The sequence below is a fragment of the Platalea leucorodia genome, assembly GCF_965183815.1.
Source record: "Platalea leucorodia genome assembly, chromosome: 4".
Lineage (NCBI taxonomy): Eukaryota > Metazoa > Chordata > Aves > Pelecaniformes > Threskiornithidae > Platalea > Platalea leucorodia.
The window spans coordinates 18,494,193-18,515,927 of record NC_138826.1 but is presented as its reverse complement, the minus strand read 5'-3'; the positions used below and the strand labels follow the sequence as shown (position 1 = coordinate 18,515,927).

General features: G+C 35.8%; 1 protein-coding gene across 13 annotated transcripts in view; it reads left to right on the top strand.

Moving 5' to 3' along the window:
- CPEB3 (cytoplasmic polyadenylation element binding protein 3) overlaps positions 1–21,735 on the top strand; it is a 99,152-nt gene that overhangs the window by 27,043 nt on the left and 50,374 nt on the right. For 12 of the 13 annotated variants that reach the window (XM_082310394.1, XM_082310392.1, XM_082310388.1 and 9 more), the window contains 2 exons: positions 6,694–6,853; positions 19,633–19,689. In XM_082310394.1, the coding sequence (XP_082166520.1) occupies positions 6,694–6,853; positions 19,633–19,689 (217 nt within the window). The remainder of the gene's footprint in view (positions 1–6,693; positions 6,854–19,632; positions 19,690–21,735) is intronic. The other variant, XM_082310389.1, reaches the window with a different exon arrangement.

The window sequence follows — 21,735 nt, the reverse complement described above, 5'->3', positions numbered from 1 at the left end:
TTCTTTGTGGAAAAATTGCTTGAGTAGGTCAAGTTTTCAAGGCTTTTGGATTCAATCTGAGTTCTTGCATGTTAGCTATAAAAGTTTATATAACACAGACAAGATGATTAAATATTGTTAACTAAAGTTCCGAAATGTGATTTTTCAAATTATATGGAAATGTTTCCATAATCTATATACAATTAGATATTGGTTTATATTGTATTAAACTTCCTTATTTTTCTTAGAAGCTTTTTGAAGAAGCTTAAAAAAATTCACCTTTTGCCCAGTGAACTTCTGAACACCTATGAAAGTAAAATGTGCTACAGTTGGTAGTGAGAAAAGACAAATGCATGAAAAGTCAATGTGTTTCTTCTGTGGGCATTCCAAGAGCAATAATAACATAAGAAAACATTCCCCTTTTTGTTCCAGTAAAGGAACATAATAAATCCGGCTTAGTTTAATACTATCCAAAATTAACTGGAAAGATTAAAAAAGAAAGTGGAATTAAAATAAAATTCCATTAAGACACAGTACTAGTAGCTCTGCTGTAATGTTCTTTATCATGGGCATAGACAAATTTACCCTATTTTTTCCTTCCTACCTACATTTTATGCCTTCTTATTTGTTTTGGTTTTATTTTATATTTTTATGAAATCCAATATAAGGAAAAAAATACTGCAGTTTCTGGTTATTCTAGTTCTGCATGCATCTGTGTTGTCAGTCACGTTGTTATTGGCAGCATTCCAGCACCAAGCTGCAAAGGAAGTAGCACTTGCTATTTACAGTTTTTTGATTCTTTTGCAAAGTGATCATTTTGCTTTACCATGTGACCATATTCCTCAGATTTCCTATCTTTTGAAAGATTTTTTTTTTTTTTTGTAAACTTTACTGAGAATGCAAGTGGGATTGCGTCACAGCTGAAGCTGGTAGGAGCTAAAGACTGCTCAGTGAGTGTTTAGAGCTTGCAGTATGTGATCATTCATGTGCACCATCATGGCAGACTGAGCATGTCCCAAGCCAAGCTTCCGTAATACTTTTTTTGCAGTTGCTGTTCTTGCTGCTTTGGATTGGGATACTGGAGTGAGACAAACTTGTTTTCCTTGTGTTCTTAGTAATAACCCCTGCTGCAGGTGCTAGAACACAGTGAGTGAGCCCAGTTTAAAACAGTGCTGGCATTTTACCCTGTATTTATTCAAAGCTGTGCTTCCATTGACTTCAGCTTTAGTTGGCAATGCTTAGCAATCCTGTGCAGCCAAATCCAGGCTTATGTCAGGCACAGAAGAATGAAACACAGCAGTGACCACAGTGAAGAAGTTTGCATTGATAAGAAAGTTGTTTAAGCCATAAGAACTTTAGCCGTTCCCCAGGATCTCATCTCTTCTTTCTGATCGAAATACTACATGTAATGTCCCAGAATCTAGTAGGTAAAAAATGCTGAGACTTCTGTGAGCCTAACTGGAGTTTTGGTATTCTCCTGGAAACAGTTAATGCTCCACTTGGTGAGTGGAGGCCATCTTGTTGCTCAGCAGAGTTGGGCTGCGTTGTGCCACATACTGGTGCAGGAAGCTTGAAAATCTAGGGCAGCATGAAAATGTAGAACACTGAAATAAATTACTGAAACTGAGATGCTGTTCAGAATATAGGAAGCTTGGAAGTTTAATGGGAAGTCAGTTAGCAGATGGACTGAAATATAGAGACACAGGGAAATGTATCTTTGGAAGGGTCTAGGTACCTGAGGTTTTGCTGCTTGCATACTAAAAAAATGGGCAGATCAGGTGTATCTCTCAGCTCACTGTGTATTTTATGCTACAGATGCAAATTACCATGCCAGCAAGGATTCAGCACATGCATAAATACATGTTTAAGGATTTTGACTATGGACGATAGCTAGGCTTGGCCAACATGTGTTAGATTCCTGACGTGCCTTCTCAGGGTAAAACTTTTCACTTTGTGACTGCAGTTCGGTCAACTAATGGTCAAGTGTCTCTGCTGCCATAATCCTCTGCAGAGACAGAAGAAAAAGATACAGCTTCAGTTTCTGGAGCAAGGTGCATGTTCTCCATGTCTCTGCCATGGGATACGTTGGTCATCTCCCTTTTTAGTTCATTAGTTCCAATTACTTCGGGCTGCTTGTTCAAGCTGAAAGAGGTCGTGAGGAAGCCAGGCTGTATAAAGGTCCACTTAACACCTATTATGGCCCCAGCTATGGCTGGTCTTGCCTCTGTCATCCATAATGTAGCCATATATTCTTTTCTTATTCTTTACCTTTCCCTCTTACCGGTTAAGACATGGTTTGTGTATCTATTGGGAGGGAACTGAAGTAGTGCTAGGTATACCTTGCCCTTGCATGCCCATGCTGTGAGTCTGAAGAGGGCAGGACAAAGCACACCACATTACAGAGTATGACAAAGGGAGAAAGTTCTTTTGATTTCAAATGATACACATACATGTCAATTACATACTTCAGGTACTGCTAAGTAATCTTTGTTTCATAATTAAGATAACGCTTAACTTTAAGAATGTCTTTTCCCCTCCTGGAATTTGCTGACACACTGATTACATCTCAGCCTGGTATAATCCTGGAATAAGCAACAGGCATCTGTCATAGAGGCAAACAGACCTCTTCAAAGCACTGTTTTGATTCATTCCTGTAGCTGGTTCATTATGTGTATTGGATGGAGACTGGAGACCTCTTAAAAATTATTATGGTTGTGTAATTAAAGACTAGCATAATACATATGCACAAAAGTGTGAAATGCAGGTAAAACAAATTATTGTATTTTCTCATTTTAGTATCTTGACTCTGCAGCTATGTTTTGGCAAAGTTACTAGGGTTTTTGTTGGGGTTTTGGGGTTTTTTTTGTTTGTTTGGTTGGTTGGTTTTTTTTAAATTAACAGACAGACTGTAGACACTGTATTTTGTGACATTTTTAATCAGCCTTACAAGTAAGATATTTAAAGGTAGAAAGTTGAGACTCAACTTCAACTGGAGGTCCATTTCACTTTGCGATCCTTCAGAAATCTGATCCTGTATATGCATTTGTAATTTTTCACTATGATTAACATATACACTTTGAGGAAGTCTGTGTCATGGATGAACATATAGGTAGCAGCCAAGGGCTGGGATTTAAAGTTCTGGGACCCATATCTTCTCTAAGAGTTGTTATTACTAAGCTGTTTTTCTTTCTTTCAAGACTAGAGTATTGTAAGAACTGACATATGCTGCCATGTACACTAGAAACTAACAAGGAAGGAGCTGCTGTCTGTACACAGCAAAAGTATGATCCAACATGGGCAGGGTGGACTTTTGCTAACTTAATGATTGCTGTGTAGCCAAAGGCAGTGCCTTGTAGCTGGAGATTTCTCTTCTATCCATAACGTAGTTTATCTAGGTAGGTCTTAGGATCTTTGTCTTCTCTAGAAGATCCCATCAGATTTTCCAGACTTGCTGGATTTTCAAACTGCTTTTCCAAGTTTATTCTACTTTGTAATTCTGTAGTTTATATTTTCGTTTCCATTCATGGTCCTAGTCCCAGAACTTCCTTGCAAAGTTCTCATCTGCTACCAAGGACCTTTATGAATTGTTTCCATTGTTGGGATTGTTTGGCAGTAGATCGGGTAGCCTGTGGAAACAATGCAGAAGGCAAATCCAGGAGATGGAACAGTATCAGTTCACAAAACCAGGAGAACCTGTTCATGCTGAGAAATATGGCAACATCAACCTGTATGTGTGTGTGTGCAGAAGCACCAGGCTTCTTGGAAGAAATTGCTGAATTCAGGAAACAATCTTCAAATCTGCCGAGTACAAATGAGTTACTACTGAAATGAAAGCTACTCAGAAAAATTATAGCAGCCCGTTTACTCAGGAGCTAGAATGTTAGCCCTGACTTGTTCATTTTATCATCCACAATACAAAATCTGTAGTCAGCATGTGTTATACTTATGCACATGCCACAACATACTCATAAAAAATCTGTTGTATCTAAATTTCCTTTACTTGATTTAGCTTGCTCAAGTACTGTAGTGGGAAGTGTTATAATTGCCTAGGTAAAGGGTTTTGATTAAATTGATCTTCCTTTGCCGAGTATAGGTCTAATTTAATCTTGAAAATATATTGCAGGTTTGTATGTCCCTTAAGATTAGAAAGATCCTACTTGCTAGCAAACTTGTCCTGTATAGCCTTGCCTTTGATGCTATGATTTTTTTCCTCCCTTTTTTTCACATGTGTCCATGTACACAGCTCCTTGGGAAGTTTTAGAACAAAGTAGGACTTCCCAGGGATTTGCTGCTATAGTAGCATACTTAAAATATAAGATACATATGTTAATAAAGGACAATTAAATTCAATTTGTAGGCTGTGTCCTCTTCTGAACTCACTCCTTCTGGCCTCTAAGACTGTAATCTCAGAAATGTTTAAAGCTGGAATAAACTATCATTGTGGCAAAAGCAGCAGTCCTGCCCTTTTGCTCTCCTGCCAGTGTTGGTTTTGCCAGCTCAGCTCTGCTACTGCTGTATAGTAAACTAGACCAGGGGACTGATCTGACTGAAAAATACTTCTCCACCCCTATTTAAGATATAAGCTGTATGTTTGCTTTCATATTTTCTCTTCAGAAAGATGCCATATTTCATTACTCTAACACCTGACCTCCTTACATATTCATGGTACAGATATTTAGAAGGTATTTAAAAGAAACAAATAGAAAAAGACAACTAAAATTCTTGCTTTGAGGAAATAATATAGATACTATTTAATCAAGTTACTAATGTATCACAAGAATGGGATTTTTTTTTTTTTACATTCAAGTTACACTTTTTCTTTCCAGTCTAGCCTTGCATTTTTTTGAAGAAAGTGAATATGAAATAAAACAAACTCTTCTGTCCTACTACATCTTCCCAAGTAGTGGGTTGTTTTAACCAAAATAAAGTTTTCTGTTTGGAAAAAAAATTACCTTAGGGTTTTGGGTTTTTTTTGTTTTGTTTTTCTTCTCCCAAGATATATTTTAGATTTCCTGGGCATAAATTATGTTATATTCCATATGTATTGATCCACTTGGATAGGTGAACAAGTACTCTTTTAAATACAGTATACAAATGTTGGCATTCTAAGCAGCTGTAGAAGACACAAAAATCGTCAACAACGAAAACTGAAAATCAGTGAGCTCATTTGAACTTTAGTGTTTGGTATAGCTTCTAACGGAAATCAAGTATTATTCTTTGGACATCATGTTTGACTGCCAAAAAATACTCAATGGAAGAAATAAATGTGTGAAGAAAATAATGCTAGTCCACTTACAGAAAATACAAAATTAGCATGTTGGAGAAGGGAAGTTGGATCTTCAGTGTAGAGTAGGCAGACTGTGGGAACATGAGATTTTTGGCAGTAGGAAGATCTGTACTTGAGAGCTTTCTATAACAGCAAACTTTTAATGTGTATTTATTTGAATTCTAGAACAGGAATATTAAAAGAAAGCTTAATTATACCAGTGAACTCATTCTCCCCTTTACTTTTATTTAAAGACAACCTAAGAAAGAGAGGGTTCAAGAGAAATAATACTTATTAAGACAAAACTTGTGTTACATTTTCTATTGATACTGCTGCTTCTTGTCTGAGGATTTTAAATTTTATTCTTTCAAGCAAGAAGATTATCTTGTAGTAACCAGCATGTGGAAAACATTGTTCCAGGAATTCTGGGGGCATATTACAATGAAGGTTTCAGTTTGCACAGTAGAACATTATACCACTCTTTATTAATTGTAGCATAATATAGTATACAAAGAAAAACTGCTATCTTTTACATACTTGTGCTTTACTTTTTTTTTAATGATAGTGATGAGAATAAGAAAATTAATGTTTTTTAGAAACTGTCTGACTACAACAAGGGAACCATTCTGTTAACGCTGTCCCGTTGTGTACAGTACTCTAGATACGTGGGCATGCGTTAATCGTTCCTTCCATAAGATTGTTCCTGAACTTTGAAACTGGTTATTTTAATAGGCCTGCTAAAGGTTGTTTGTGTTTTATGTTTTTTTTTTTTTCTTTTTCCCTTTTACTTACTTAAAAACCAGAAGCTGAACTACAGCGAGTTAAAAATGAGAGAGTCAAACAATATAAACCAACCCTTGCTCAGGTTTTTGAATGCCCTAGTCTGAAAGTGTTACATATCCTATCTTGCTTTTTGTTTTGTGTTACATCTAGTGTACTTCCCTTAAACCTGTAAGATTCAGGTTAGATATTTGAAGAATTACTTGGTACTTTCTGGAACAAATGTACCTGCTAGCATCTTGAGCATTGCTTGCTCCTGCTCTGATGTTAAAGTAGCACTGTGATAGAAGGCAGATGATGAAGCTGTAAAGCAAAAATCTCTGAACTCTGAAACAATTTCACTTCTCCAGTGTAAACATTAATATTGCTTTATTTCTAAGTTCTTATTTAAATGCTAATTTTTAGAATTAACTATTGTTTCTATATATATTTTTAGAAGAACAAAAAGCTTCTCTGCCTAGCTGTACTGGTGAAAGCAGCAGTTGCAAAATGAAGGGTATCATTTTAACAATTGTAGGCTTATCTTTATCAATTTTTTTGTAATATAAAAAGTTCTGTCAAGAAGAAATGTAGAATTGGATGCTGGAGTTTTGTTAAATAAGAAATGAGCCTGTGTTAGAAAATGATTTTTTCTTTTTTTTTTTGTTTTTTTTGTTTTTTCCTTCTAGGACCGGAATAGGCCCTATGACACTTTTAACTTGCACTCTTTGGAAAATTCCTTAATGGATATGATAAGGACTGATCATGAGCCTCTGAAAGGTAAACACTACCCTCCCAGTGGCCCACCAATGAGTTTCGCTGATATAATGTGGAGGAATCATTTTACAGGTTAGGAATATTCATATGTCCATGCTTGCTTGGTGTTTAAACAAAAATCAGCTTTTCAGTATTGCTATAAACTTTTTGCTAATGAATGAGTTGTCAGTTATGTAAAACTTCTGTTTTCCCATCTTAAGATATTCATCTCTACCATAGGAAGATAAGGTGAAATGTGTATACGTTTATTGAAAGTGCACAATCATAATATTATCTAACTGGCATTTCCAAAACTTGGTTTTGTGTATGAGCAAATTGCACAGTTGGGTTTCCTGCTGCAGTCACTCAGTTCAGAAAATGTGTAGTGCAACTGGAGTTCAATTGTTATGTTCAACATCTTATTCAAAGTTAATACTACTCTTTTTTTGGGATCATCAGCTAGTATACAGGGTTCTAAAACCACCACTGTATCAAGCTTACTCTCTACGGTTGTTTCAAGTTTCTTTTTAAAAAAAGGTGTCTTAATTTGGATTTCAAATCATTAGGAGGACCCAAAAGCTATTAGATGTTGTTAAGTCCTGGGAAAGTTTTGATTATTTATGCTACTAAACTGTGTTTGTTCTACCAGGTGTAGCATTGGAGATGAAACCATTTCTAAAACTTAGCTGATACTGAATAATGAAAGGTTGTGGCAGCATTTCAATGAATAAATATTCCTGATTGACCTGCACACTCCTCTGTCTTAGTCTTTCATTGGTTTAAAAATAGGTACACGGTCTTGCTCACAGGCATTCTTGCTGCCTTTGAAGACTGAAGCTAATAGTAAGCCATAGACAAAGGAAGTATTGAGCTAGAAATGATTCCCAAACTTTAAGAAATCAGGACACTGGAACTGATAGAGAAGAAATTTAGTTGTGTATGGAACTTTCTATGCTAATGCTTACATAGATACTTTTCTGATGTCATGACTGCCTCATTTGCTCTGCTCCCCATTTATATATTGCATGTGGAAACATAATTTTTCTTGGTCTAAGGTCTTGTGCCTTTTTCACCATGTTTCTGGGTACAGAGTTTTTTTACAACCGTACCAAACTGGGTTCTGTACTCTCAGCTCTTTTAACCTGTGCTTTCCACTATTATCTTGAAACTTGTTGTGCTATAGTCTTCATATGCCTTTAACCATTATTCAGCTGTCTAAAATGGCAAGAAATACTGTCTCATATGTGTTCTGATCATAGTCCTCCAAAATAAGTGTTAACCTGAAACTTATAAAAAACCAAGCTCAATAAAATTGACATTTCTGCTGGATATACGTTTCATATGGCTGATATTAAAAAAACAAAACAAAACAAAACACCAACAAACTGCTATTAAGTAGATTTAAGTATGTATTGTATCTTATTAAATGTATTATAATCTAGCTAACAACTCTGTTTTTTAAATCAGTATCTATTTAAATTTACAAATTGAGACTAATTTTTTAAAGACTAAATTTCCATATGAACCTGAGCATGGAAAAAAATGAGGAAGATTGTATTAGAAATTGTATTATTCTAGAAAAAGACTTTAGCATCATATAAGTGCAATTTTGCTTATATTATTGTTTCTTTATAACCATTTTAAAATAGTTTTGATCAGAATATTAATACATAAAATAATAATGGGTACAAATCTTTAATTCTTTTGTGTTGTCGGGTCATTCTAGCAAGAACAGTTTTCAATATTCAGCTGACCTAGTCTATGTAAGTGTTGCAAGTGGCATGTTCCACAGCTGCACCTGAATGTCATAAAGCTATTTAATGTTGGTGTTTTGCATGAGGTAGAAATGAAATTCTTGGTTTCATTAAGTATCTTCATGCTTTTCAAGAAAAAGCATGGGGGTGTTGGTTGACAGCCGCCTGAACATGAGCCAGTAGTGTGCTTAGGTGGCCAAGAGGGCCAATGGCATCCTGGCCTGTATCAAGAATAGTGTGGCCAGCAGGACCAGGGAGGTGATAGTGCCCCTGTACTCGGCATTGGTGAGGCCGCACCTTGAGTACTGTGTTCAGTTTTGGGCCCCTCACTACAAGAAGGACATCGAGGTGCTGGAGCGTGTCCAGAGAAAGGCAACGAAGTTGGTGAAGGGTCTAGAGCACAAGTCTTATGAGGAGCGGCTGAGGGAACTGGGGTTGTTTAGTCTGGAGAAGAGGAGGCTGAGGGGTGACCTTATTGCTCTCTACAACTGCCTGAAAGGAGGCTGTAGCGAGGTGGGGGTCGGTCTCTTCTCCCTAGTAACGAGTGATAGGACGAGAGGAAATGGCCTCAAGCTGCGCCAGGGGAAGTTTAGGTTAGATATTAGGAAAAACTTCTTCACTGAAAGGGTGGTCAAGAAGGGTGGTCAAGCATTGGAACAAGCTACCCAGGGCAGTGGTTGAGTCTCCATCCCTGGAGGTATTTAAAGGACAGATAGATGTGGTGCTTGAGGACATGGTATAGTGATGGATTTGGCAGTGTCAGGTTAACGGTTGGACTCGATGATCTTAAGGGTCTTTTCCAACCTTAACGATTCTATGAAAAGTCTTTCCAAAACAAACTTAATATTTTCATCTCTACGAGGTTATCAATTTATGTAAGAGACTGACTAGTTTAAATGGACATTTGAAAGCAGTAGGAACTGTTTCCTTCTGCTCAAAAAGTAGAACCAAAGAGTTGGGTATTAATTGTAAAGCTTGAGTTGATCTTTTCCATTCGCCAGTGGGACTGTTAGCTTTACTTTTTCTCTCTAACAAACATTTCTGTCACTTGCTGGATGTGCTCTTTCTAACTTTCTCATTTTCTCACTCAGTGCTCCTCACCTGGTTTGGCCTTCCTGCCTTGTTACCTCTCTTCCAGCTTCCAGTCCCGTAACTGCTGGAGAAGTCTTGTTTACCATTAGTTATCTCTCTCTGTCTCTGCTCACCTGGTGGTTTTTGTTTGTGTGTTTTTTTTTTTTTTTTTTTTTTTTTTTCCCCCGTTGATATAGTTAATTCCCTGTCTTGCTTTCTTTTCCTCCTCCCTCTAACTACAGGACTTACTTTGCTAACCTCCAGCCTTGGCTTGACCTAGCATGCACTTTCCCCTACTCCTGTTTTCACACTATGCGGCATGACTGGCAATATTCATAGGAGTGGCTGTTTCAGGACATGTTCGTTCTCCCTTCCAAGAAGTGTTGTCTTCCTCTGTGTTAAACAGATCTATGCTACTATTTTAACTGAATCCTTTTTATAAAAACCTAACTAATTTTTCTGCAAACATTGATCCACTCCTCAAATCACTTTCCTATTGCATTTTCGTTGTTGCCTTAAAAATTGGTCTTAACTCTTCCCCCATATCTCCAACTTTCTGCTTTTTCTCTACCAAAGATGCAGAAGGTTTTCAACTGCTGTTGTTCTCTGCACCTGCCTCAGATTTCACTTAATCTTGTCTTCTAAACTCACTTGCTTTTTTTCTTATTTATTGCACTCTCCTCTGGTTGTCCCCCTTAAAGTAGCAGCACATTTTAGTCTGTAATCACTTTGAGAACGTAAATTATCAACTCTGCTTGCTTTTGCTTGTTTCTTAAGTCATTGTCACATTTTCATTTTGTTTTCACCTTGAAGCTTTTTGAATATACTGGTTATGTACTTCAGCTTGATTTTTCAGTTCCTCATAGACATTCCTGTGTGAATGCCTCTTGTGCGAAATTTCAACTGCTCTTTCTGGAGTCTTATTAACTTAACCAAATCTCAGAGCTACTTCCTTTTCATTTTACCTCCTCTGTCTTTCATAGGAAACTGGGTGTGTTTTTTCCCTTTAAATCTTCCCTTCCTCTGGCATCTGTGACTGTCCTCTTTTAGGTTTTGTACAGCTTTTTCTTGTGTAGATAGAAAGTAAAGCAACCACAGAAATCCTGGTTTAAACAACAAACAGACAAAGAAAAATAATGAGATGGCTTTCAAATGACTCTTTAAATTGTTCACCTTTTGGTAAATAAGCCTTGTTTTCTCAAACAATTTTAGCTAACAGTGCTTACACGTCAGTTGGCCTTATATTTGCTATCCAAATTATTAAATGGAAGGGGTGAAAAGATGAGTACCAAAAGCCTCTGATTTTGAAAACACAGAAAGATTTAATTCTAGAAAAGCTATACATGTCTTGGAGCCTCCAATGCATGTTACAAAGCCAGTGCAGCTTTTTCAGGATCATTTCAGCCTGCTGCTGGCAACAGTGTCTTCAGCAAATGTGTATTTTTAGAAGTACTGACTGTATATGTATTCATTAGTAAAATATTGCAGGTGGTTTATTTGAAGTTTGAAACTTTGCTTGGAACATAGCCCCTCTTGGCATATGTGCCCCCTCACATCCCAGCAGGTATTTGAAACAAAAAATTATCTTGGATATAGGACAAGGGCTCTAGATCAGGATGTGGATGAGAGGGTTAACCATAAAAGATTCTGATGTGAAGACCAAATTGAAATGGTTCTGGGATATTTTCTTCTCATTTTGGAGTGTAAGTTCCTCATGCTCTGTGTTGTTCAGTGGAGGTAGTGGAGAAGCTCAGGGGTGAGAAAGGAAGAGGCTGTCCTCTTGTTTGTAGTAGCTGAAGCTTCATACCTTCTCTGAATCTGAGGTATCACCAGACTTTGTCCTGCAGGCCATGGAAATTGAGTTTATTTAAAGGTCACCAAAGCAGGTCACTTGTTGTTTTTTTTTTTTTTTTTTTTTTTTTTTTAAAGCATGATCCACTTGTCCTTGAGAGGGCATGTGATTACGTGACTTTTTTTGGGGGGTGTTGCTTTCAAGTGTGGAACAAGAGAAAGGCTGAAGGATTGTAGTGCAGCAGAAACTAACTGATCCTCAGTCTTGCAATATTGAATTACTTATATTGAGCGAGTGCTAACTCAGTCTGATTGGCAGGCTGGCTTGGTGCTCTCCAGCGAGGAGAGCTAGGGTCACTTAGTTCTTTTTGGGTGTTTCTTGCTGTAGGAGAGATTTGATACCTAGCTCTGAGGTTTCTGGACTTAGATAAATTACCAGCTTATCCATCTATGTTGCATTTTATGTTGAGCCCAGTCTTGGGAGAAGGTGTTCAGTGTTAACTCTTATTCTGTTACTGTCTAAAACTGATTTCTTTTTCCCAGCTTTTCCTACCAGGTAGGGGTACCCTGCTGTAGGTTCCTGTCTTTCTGTCCTTGTAGTCTGGGAGCTGTGTAATTTTACAAATTGTTTGCCATTTTCATGCTTTGGGATCTAAAGAATGGAAACTCATTAAAAAAGAAGTCTCATTTTCTTTTTTCCCAAGACAATTAGGCAGACTTCCTTACCTGCTTTCTCTGCCATCAAGACCAGCTTCAACATTTTTCTTCTCTTTCAGTCAATACTCGTAAATCCTTTTCTCCTTTCAAAAAGGAGGAAAAAAAGAGGGAAAAAGTGCAGTAAAGGAATTGTTAAGCTGCTTCTAGTTAAAGATGAGTTACTGTACATGGCCAAAAGTATCTGGTTGTTCCCTGTCAGTCATAACCAGGCCTATATGACAGAAGTGTGCAATGTTTTCCAAGATGCTTTTCCTGAACTGTCTTATTAATTTTCTGAGTTGCAAATAAAATATATTATACACTACATAAACATGGGAGAGAGTTTTGCTTTAATGAGAAAAGAATATATTTGCAGTATTTTATAACTTGTTGGTATTCATGTATTGCTTCTACCTAATGCTGTAGGGCAAAACTAAATTATCAGAATAGCTATGGGTAGATGCTACTTATTACTGACTAAAACATCTCTTTCCTACATCAAAGTGTCTCCTGTCTATGGTGTAATATGTCACTGTTGCAATATGTTTATCCGTGTCAAACTATTGCATTACAACACAAACAGAGGCATTCTGATCTATAAAAAATATTTTGATCAGTAGTAACTAGCAGCTGCCTTTGTTCTATTTTTAAATAATTAAATAAAATATTTCAGCTGTGTTAGATCATATGCTATGCACATGTGCTACTGACAGGTCACGAAACTGAATCAAAATATAAAATTGAGGAGAGAAATCATGTCGCTTTGAAATATTTATTTTAAATTTACTGTTGCAGTAGATAACTAATATTTGGGGTTTATTCTAAATCAGAATGGAAACAAACTTTGTAATCTGCAAATCCCCAACTAACAAAAATTCTGAGGTTTTTATAAATTCTCAATGTGACACATCTTCAAGTATGAGTATTTGGAGATAACACACGTACAAGGAGAATTTCAAGAGTAGGCTTTATTAAAACTAATTTTAATGGATATCATACGGTAGAAGGACACATAAAATGCATTGATCATGTCATAATATTTCAGTAGAATGTACATGCTCCCTGACTATGTTAGCATTTATTGTTCTGAGATTGTTTGACACTTTGAATACAAATGTACAACAGTTCAGAGGTAGAAAGAGTGTCTGTGGGGAAACTTTTTATCTTGATTTTTCAATACTTAATATGAATGACACCCATATATTTGCACAACAGAAAACTGAAATTACTGAGGTTACTACATTTTAACTATTGTAAAGACTGTATCAGGTCATATGAAAACTAGGTAAATTTTAAGATTTCCTGTTTACATTTAACTTAACTATGTTGTTTATGAGGTTTGACAGCAGTGTTTGAAGGTTATATGCAACTTAGACAATATTGTAATACATATAGAATGGACCTTTACTTTTCCATCTTGATCTTCAGTTAACTTCTATACATGCCACCAGATTTTATTCAACTCTAGTTGTTCGTAAGTTTTTTATAAGCAAAGCAGTAAGTTTGCCACATGACCTGAGAAAAGTGAAGGTGAATGGATCATGTTTGTGTTTGCAGTCAGCAGCTGAACACAAAGGTCGTGCAAATAGAACAAATGTTGTCATCTCAGTCCTAGAAATGGTGCCACCCAGTTACAGCTTTTTGCTACACTTCCATTAGAAAAAAGTGCACTGTAACAGCATTTCTCAAAATCTCCATGCTTATCAGGCACCTTTCTGTAAATGCACATGAAAACCAGGGTGAGCAGACAGATGTGTTTGCACATCTATTTGTGTGTAAGATTAGGCCACTCAAGCTAATCCTTTTAAAGGAAACATACTCTGTTTCCTTTCCGTTTGAGACTCTGCTTATTTAAGAAAATCCTCTTTAATACTTTTTTTTTTTCAGTAAAGAATATGACAATTAAATAGGTCATATTTCTTAAATTAAAATAAGTGCATTCTTCAGTGATCCTGTAGTATGCTCATACTTCCTAATTTGCTGCTGACATCCAGTGTGTCCTTGTCTTTGACCTGCTGAATCTGTTTTGGGCAGGACTGGTGGTGGTGGTTTTGCTTTGTTTAGTTTAAGGAGTAGTGATACAGACACCAATTTTTCCTTCTCTTTATTTCCATTTTTTCATTGTACTATTGAGACTGGCCTCACAGAGACCTAAAGCTCTTTTTTTTTTTTTTTTTTTTTTTTCCCCCTTCCTCATTTCTCTACTGTTTTCAGGGTTTCGTATGTTTTAGTATGGATGGCTAATGGAAGAGTCTGCTTTCATATTGGTTTATTTTATTCCCCACAAATTTGCCAATAAGAATACCAGTATTGCTCTTTTGAGTACAGTTGTAGAACTACGTGTAGAATGGGTATATGTGTGCATATACTTGTCTACCCCTTACAAGTAAAGCCAAATTTCTTTTTATGTTCATCAGGTCTTGCTTTTAAAGTACTAATATTTTGAAAATATAACTGTTTTCAGCTAAAAATGTTTGCGCTACTTAAATATATGCAAGACCTTTGTGTTTTGTTGGGGCAATGTAATTTACTTAGGAAGAGTGCATTCCATTGTAAGGTATATGCTGTTATATTTTATAGGTTACTTTCTCTACTGATGGCATATATTTGTTTAGTCAGTGATAGGAAGAAGGTAGTGTCAGCAAGCTTTATTACTGATATTCATAGCTGATAATTATACACTTCTGTTCACATTGCCACAGTATGTATTTGCACAGTAAAAATATATACGTGTAAATGCAGTAATAATTCTTCGTATTTCCCTTCTGGCAAACAATAGTGTTTTTGTTCTGCTGAGTACGTTAATGTGTAAAAGATATGTAAGTCCCAAGTAGGTGTTTAAATTATGGGTGTGAGCAAATGGCAGATAGACTTAAAAAAAAAAAAAAAAAGGAGGGGGGCAAGGGGAAAGAAAAAAGGGAAGGAAAAAAAAAACCCCAACAAACTTCTTCAGGAAGTTACCTTTTATTTTTACAATTCTTTATGCAGACCCTTGCTTACACCACTCTTGCTTTTGAAATTGTTTGGGGCATATACGTTGAGTTAGTGTAGAATCAGTTTCAGGTGTCTGTACTTTTGGGGGAAGAGGAGAGAGAATAGTCTGAGGTCTGCTCAGGTAAAAATGATTAAAATTCTTATATATACACACACGTGCTTCATGCTTTTTGGCTATTTGTGAATCATGGAGCAAAGACTCATAGTTGAGCTGGGGTATGGGGGGGGCATATGTGTGTGTGGGTGTTAGGTTGTGCTGTAAACTAGACCCCCAAATACATATGGATCAAAGTAATCTTCTTGTTTCAGATGTTTGTTTTTTGCACTTTTCTGTGTCTAAACTTTGCTCTACCCCACTTGCTACCTGTCCGTCCAAATAACTATTGCTGTTTTGTAATGCCTTTTGTTGGCACCAACTTTGAAATCATTTGACAGAAGAGATAAGAATGATAAAGGAGGTATTATTACTAAGGAAGTATAGCAGACCTAGTCCTGTTGCCAGTTTCATTTGACCTTGCCACAGGAGTCTCTAGTCATAACTTGTAATTGATATCAACAACGATCTTAAGAACTACGTGAGAGGAAGTTCTCATTCCCAGTAAGTTCAGGACAGGACAAAAGCAGGCCAGCTTTGCTATTTTCTAGCAAATTTTATGCCAAATACCAATTGCTGAATTGGTATAAGTGGTCGATCTTGGTGAAAGCCATGAGGTATAATAGTGCAAGAAGTTTTACTCAGTATATAACCAACGAACATTGTTTCTTGGAACGTTGATTGTAGCATGAAAATGATGAGAATAGGTAACTGTAATCTTAAAAATCCTTCACTGAGTGAGTGTTCATGTCCAGGAGCTGATAAGGATTTTACAAGTTCAAAAAAACCATAAAGCACTTAGGAAGAGAAAATGAATAAAAAGATAAAATGTATCCAGAAATCTCTTAAAGCAAAACCAGTAGTTGTAGATCTGGAACTGATTAATCACTGGTGTTTTTTCGGACATGGGAAAATAATGGTAATACCAGCACATATATACAAAGGTGAAATCAGAGATCCATTTTACACTTAGCTGTAAACAGATTGTGCTCATAAGCTTGCATATCTGCTAAAAATAGTGGATTTTAAAGTTGAGATTAAGGGGACCACTATAGGCAAGCCTGGCACTAGACACTGTCAAAAAACTGCAGTAGTGGTAAAACTGTGCCTGATATTCAGGTTTGTTATTTCTGGAACAACATTCTTTCTCAAAAATGTTCAAATAACTTGAAATTATCTAGACAATTTAAAAAAAAAAATCAGATTTTCTCTTTGTGGAAGATTTATTAAAAGCATTCATATTTAAGAAGGGTATACTTCCTTAAGGTATTGGAAAAATTTCAGAATTGTTTCAAAATCATGACTCTCTTCCACAAAGAATGAGGTGAAGTTAAATTCCATTTAACTACTTCTTATTTCTAATATAGTACAGAAGATGCACATACTTGAGATGTACTCTAAGAAGGAATCAGGCTTTCTGCCATGAAAAGCATGATATTGGGCATGCAGCAGAGCACTTAGGCAGTCCAGGCAGAAAGGTCTCTCCAAATGCTGTTAGGAGAGAGAATTTAAGGAATTTAATGACATAAGATATTCAAAAGAGCAGCCCAGGCCATACAAGAATCATTAAACCCTTGTTTATACTCTGAAATGTTTAAAGTGCAAGAAGTATACAACTGGATTTTTTTTTTTTTTTAAATTAGGAATTGAAAAGACTTACGTAAAAGAGTGATAATTGTTGCAGCCTAACTGCAGTAATAGAAGTGTGTGTTATAAAAGCACATAATTGAAAATATACTCAGTAGATAGTTATGAAACCAAGACAAGCAAACTGAAAATGGCAGATGTACACTGAATACAAGTACTGGGGATGTTATTACTGGAAGGGTTCCTATTTATGACTTCAGTGAACTACTGGAGTCCATAACTTCTGTGCTCTAACTTCTCTGTGTTTCTGTTTATTGTGCTTAAGATTCTTGAAGAGTAGAAATTTTATCCAGAGATTTTCTTTTAAAACTATAATTAGAAATATGTGCTTATATAGACTTTGTAAAGGTCCAGGTACCGTACGTGTGCTTTTCTTAAAATTTATTGTTTTCTGGTAGTAATTTCTATGTTTCACCCAAATATGTCCGTGAAAGTACATATTCTTAATTACATTCCACAGTTTTACATTGCACCTTTAAATGAATAAATTTATAACTTCCTTTTTGTGCTCTCTTCTTGTTCCTTCGATAATTATGCAGTTTTGTAATCTGCATATGGCCTCTTTTTTCTGTTGAATAATTTGCTTCGAACAGCAAGATATTGAAATGTTGTAGCTGATGACAAAGGCTATATAATTATTGGTAACTAATTGTCTTATGATTGGTGTGTTACCAGTCTGTTTTGAATGCTTTTAATACGGGTGTGTTTTGAAAGTATTCCATTAATTTGTTTCTATAGAATTGCACTAGGGGACCTCTGAAGATGCACAGAATTATCCCACGCTGTTGCTTAGCTCAGTGTGAGAACATGTCCTTCTGCTTGTGCTGCTCTGTATTTTCTGCTCCTCTTAAAAGATAGCTGACAAGAACTGTTTAAAAATAGCAGGCCAAGGGCAGGTGACAAAATGTCACACAAGCAGCACCTGGTCCAGTGACAGCCTGGAGGGAGGAAAAAACCAAACCCAGATGTCACAGATACGATTCTATTTCTGAAGCTGGTCAAACAGCAGAATTTCAGCTTCAGCAAAGGAAAAGAGAAGGGTCCATCCAAGCATTATGCATTCAAATTTTACTCCATTTATTTTCATAGCAGTTCCCTTTTTTCTATTACAAGTATTAGTTTACAAGTATAGATTATTATATACACCTTTTCTCTTTACAAGTAATACCTGTAACCTCACACTCATTAATATGCTGTTAAGGAAAGGGGAATTAATGTCAATCTGACAAGATTTCTGAAATATTTTAGCACAAGCTTATACTAACTGAAATAATAGCAGCTTTAATGTTTCTGCAGTGCCAGATTAATGTGAAAATATGTATAGGAGAACTATGTCTGAAATTAGAAAATCTGAAGTAGTTAATGAAGATTTCTTTAAGAAGCTTTGCTCAAAGAGTTGGAAAGTAAAAATGGAAATTTTATTTACCTTCCTTCTGCCCGCACTTCTTTCTGGAGGTGCTGTTTGCTTCCAAGTCTTATTGTGGCGGCGCTTTTTTCTAAAAGAATGAGAGAATTATAATGTGAAGAAAATATATATTTGCTTTTCTTAAACTGCTTGTGACTTAGTTTCAGAAGTGTACTGAAACTCCATGTTGCATCTGTTCGGAAAGAATATTAATTACAGCGTAGCGGTCTCTGTGACTGGAAATAGAAGGCTTTAACTTATTGATAGGAACTAAAAATGTTGGAGAAGATTGGCTTTAGTTCTCCTTTGTCAAAGCTTATTTGTTAAAACTTGGTTTTGCAGAAGTATGGAAGAGAATTTATACTACAGGAGCTTAACAGTTGTATTGGTTCTTCAGGATAGTGAGCAGGTCTTGAGCTCCCATATTTGAGTGCCAGTGCAGGGAAGAAATGTAAACTGCCTGCCTCCTTAGCTCCCAAACGTAACCACAAATCTAGAGATAGGGAGAGCGTATGAAATGGGTTACAACACTTGTAAGTAACTTAAGTTACTTCCATTACTTAATTGAAATTTTTATGTGGCTATAATGATTCTTTTAGATCTTTTTCCAAACAAGGGCTAATATCGATTACAGCTTTCAAATTTTTTTGGGGGTTTTACTTGAGAAAGTCCTGTTACAAAGTTTCTTCAGGGTAAGTTGTTAATATTTCAGCTCAGTTAAATAGTATCTAAAACTAATCTGAACAGTAGTAGAGTTGGCTCACCTCTTGCTTTGATGGTAAAAGTAGATTTCAGTGGACTATGTCTCCTGTGAACCTTTTGTATATGATGGTCCCATATTATGGGTCAAGAATAAATATTTTTCAAAGTACATATGAATGTACTCTATCAGAACAACACTCCCTCCGACCCAGTATCTTATCTCACAGTAAGCAGATTCTTAGAGAAGAATACAAAAACAGGGTAAGCACTCAGTCTCCAGCGATCTGTTAACTCAAGAGCTTCTGGTGTCACAGGTAGCATGGAAAACACTGATTTACTTTCTACCAGTTAAGTGGAGTTTTATTAATGCTATACTTGTTATTCGAAGCCTACTATAAACGGCATAACTGCAGCAAGGTTGAACTTTGAGGCCTTATTTTGAAAAGGTAAACATAATACTTTCCTAGTACAAAGCAAAGGGATGTATTAAAAAATTATTATTTCATTGTTTATTTTGTGATTTTCAGTATTTTAAGTACACAGCACAAAAGGTACTAGGGCGTTAATGTCGTAAACGTGTATTCTTGGGAAGTTGTCTTCAGTAGACAGAAGATTCAGCTACCCGGACTGTTCATCCCCTTTAGCAACTTTTCATATTAATAAGTTTAATTCAGTTTTGTAATAAAAACATTAAAAATAGGTTTTATTTACATTTCAGGGCGTATGGGAATAAACTTCCATCATCCAGGAACAGACAATATTATGGCTCTTAACAGTAAGTAGTTAATATCTAATGACTAATATTGTCATGTTGAATATTATTTCTTACATTTATTGTGTACGTAGCTGTTCAGTCAAACATAAATATGTGTAATAATAATACTTGCATAGAGGTTTATGTGCACTGTCTTAAAATGGTAGAATTGGTGATTCTTTGTATTAGCTTTATAATAGCTTTATGTGTTCCGCTGAAAGCTTCATAATGCCTGCTATAGATAATATTGCAAAACAATCATCTCTGTTGTTCCCTCTTTTGTGGGTGTGTATGCGTGTTAAATCTGTACATTTCTGATATCGCTCCAGACATATTTCTTCTTGTTGGGATGAGTTGTTACAAGTTTTGCATACAATTACTTTGGCTGATGGAGTTTACTTTGTTGGTTTCCCTAACACATTATGTAGACAGGACTGGAGAGAACGTTCAGACATCTAAATGAGGAGGAAAAGTGTGGGGCTGAACTTCACTGAAAGATTACTGCTTTTGTTTGTGTTGGAAAATAAAAATAAATTTAAAAAATCCAGTCATGAACATGCATTCAAAAAACCTGCCCAAATGGATCTGGAAGCTCTAGAGACAGCCTCGTATCATGTAGTGAGGGGTCTGGGGGGTGTTAGGCACCACCAGCATAATGCAAAACTGAACTATGCAAGTCAAAGCATAGTTTTTGTCCATCTAATCCTAAGAAATGCTGACTGTTTTGAAATGTCCGGTTTTGCTTACAATGTTGTATTAGAGGTGTTAGGATTGATTGATTAACTTCTTTAGAATTTTTTGCCTTTGCACTCTCTATATAAGTTATACTGTGTATAGTTGAAAACTGCAGTGTTTTAGAGTCTTAAAATTAGATTTTTTTTGTGTAGTACCAAACAGAATTAAAAAGTAATTTATAAATGTGAAGAACTGAAAATCTGTAATAGACAAGATGCAAGGGTTTTAACATTTGGCTTTAAATGTGAGCTTTTGGAACCTATGAGACTTTGATTGTGGTGTTTGTCTTAGTTTTACACTGTTAATGATGAGGTGATATTTTGCAGAGTTTCTGTTGTCATAGTTAGCATATGTGCCCAGAAGAAAGTGGGGCATATGAAATTGTGGGAAATCAAATAATTAACTGGGAGAAATGCTTCATTTAGTTAAAGACTTTATTAAAAGGGGAAGCTGGTCATGTGGGTGTGCCTGTAAATTCTACACAGTACGGTCTGCTGCTGTTTGACATGAATTCTGGTGTCAGAATGTATTTGTTGCTCTAGCATGGGCATTTCAGTAAGCTGATTGCAATAGTAATATAATGGTGAAGATGGGAGATTACAATTGAATTTTGAGCTATTTTTAAAAATTGACAGTTACTATGGAATATATAGCAGTATTTCTTACAAAGTCTTATAGAGATTTTTGAAAAACAGGAATGAAAAACTGATACAAAAAGCTATACTATATACTGTACTATATCAAATCAGAGTTGTTTCATTTTGGGACAACTCTTTTATTCTAAATGGATGAATATGTTCTATTCTGATTTTTGTCATTGCTAGATAAACTTAAAAAAAAAGTTGCCTTTTTAATGGAAATAATATTTAAGAAAATATTTCTTCCTCCTTAATTCCTTTGAAATTTTTACAGCAGCTATATAATCTACTTGTTTATAAAAAATAATGATCCGTTGCAGATATAGTCCTGGTGTATGGCTAAAAGATTAGTATAGCTAACTGAGGGACCTAAACAAAATATATTTATGCATTTCCAGTATTTAAAATATTATGGGTTTATTGAAATATTAACTGTTTACAGACTTACATAAAATTATGGAATCATAAATATGCAATTTATGCAAAATAGTAGTGATTGTTCCTTTGAATGAAATTCAGCACAAATCAAGAGTCTGGATAAGTTCCCATATATTTTTCCCTCTCCTGCATGTCTTATCTTTCCTATTCTTTACTAGGTAAGGTCACACCATTTTTTGCCATTACTAAGGGCCCAGAAGCTAGAATTATTGTACTGCTTTTTGCTCTTAAATCTTTGAAGAGTTGGGAGTAAAAG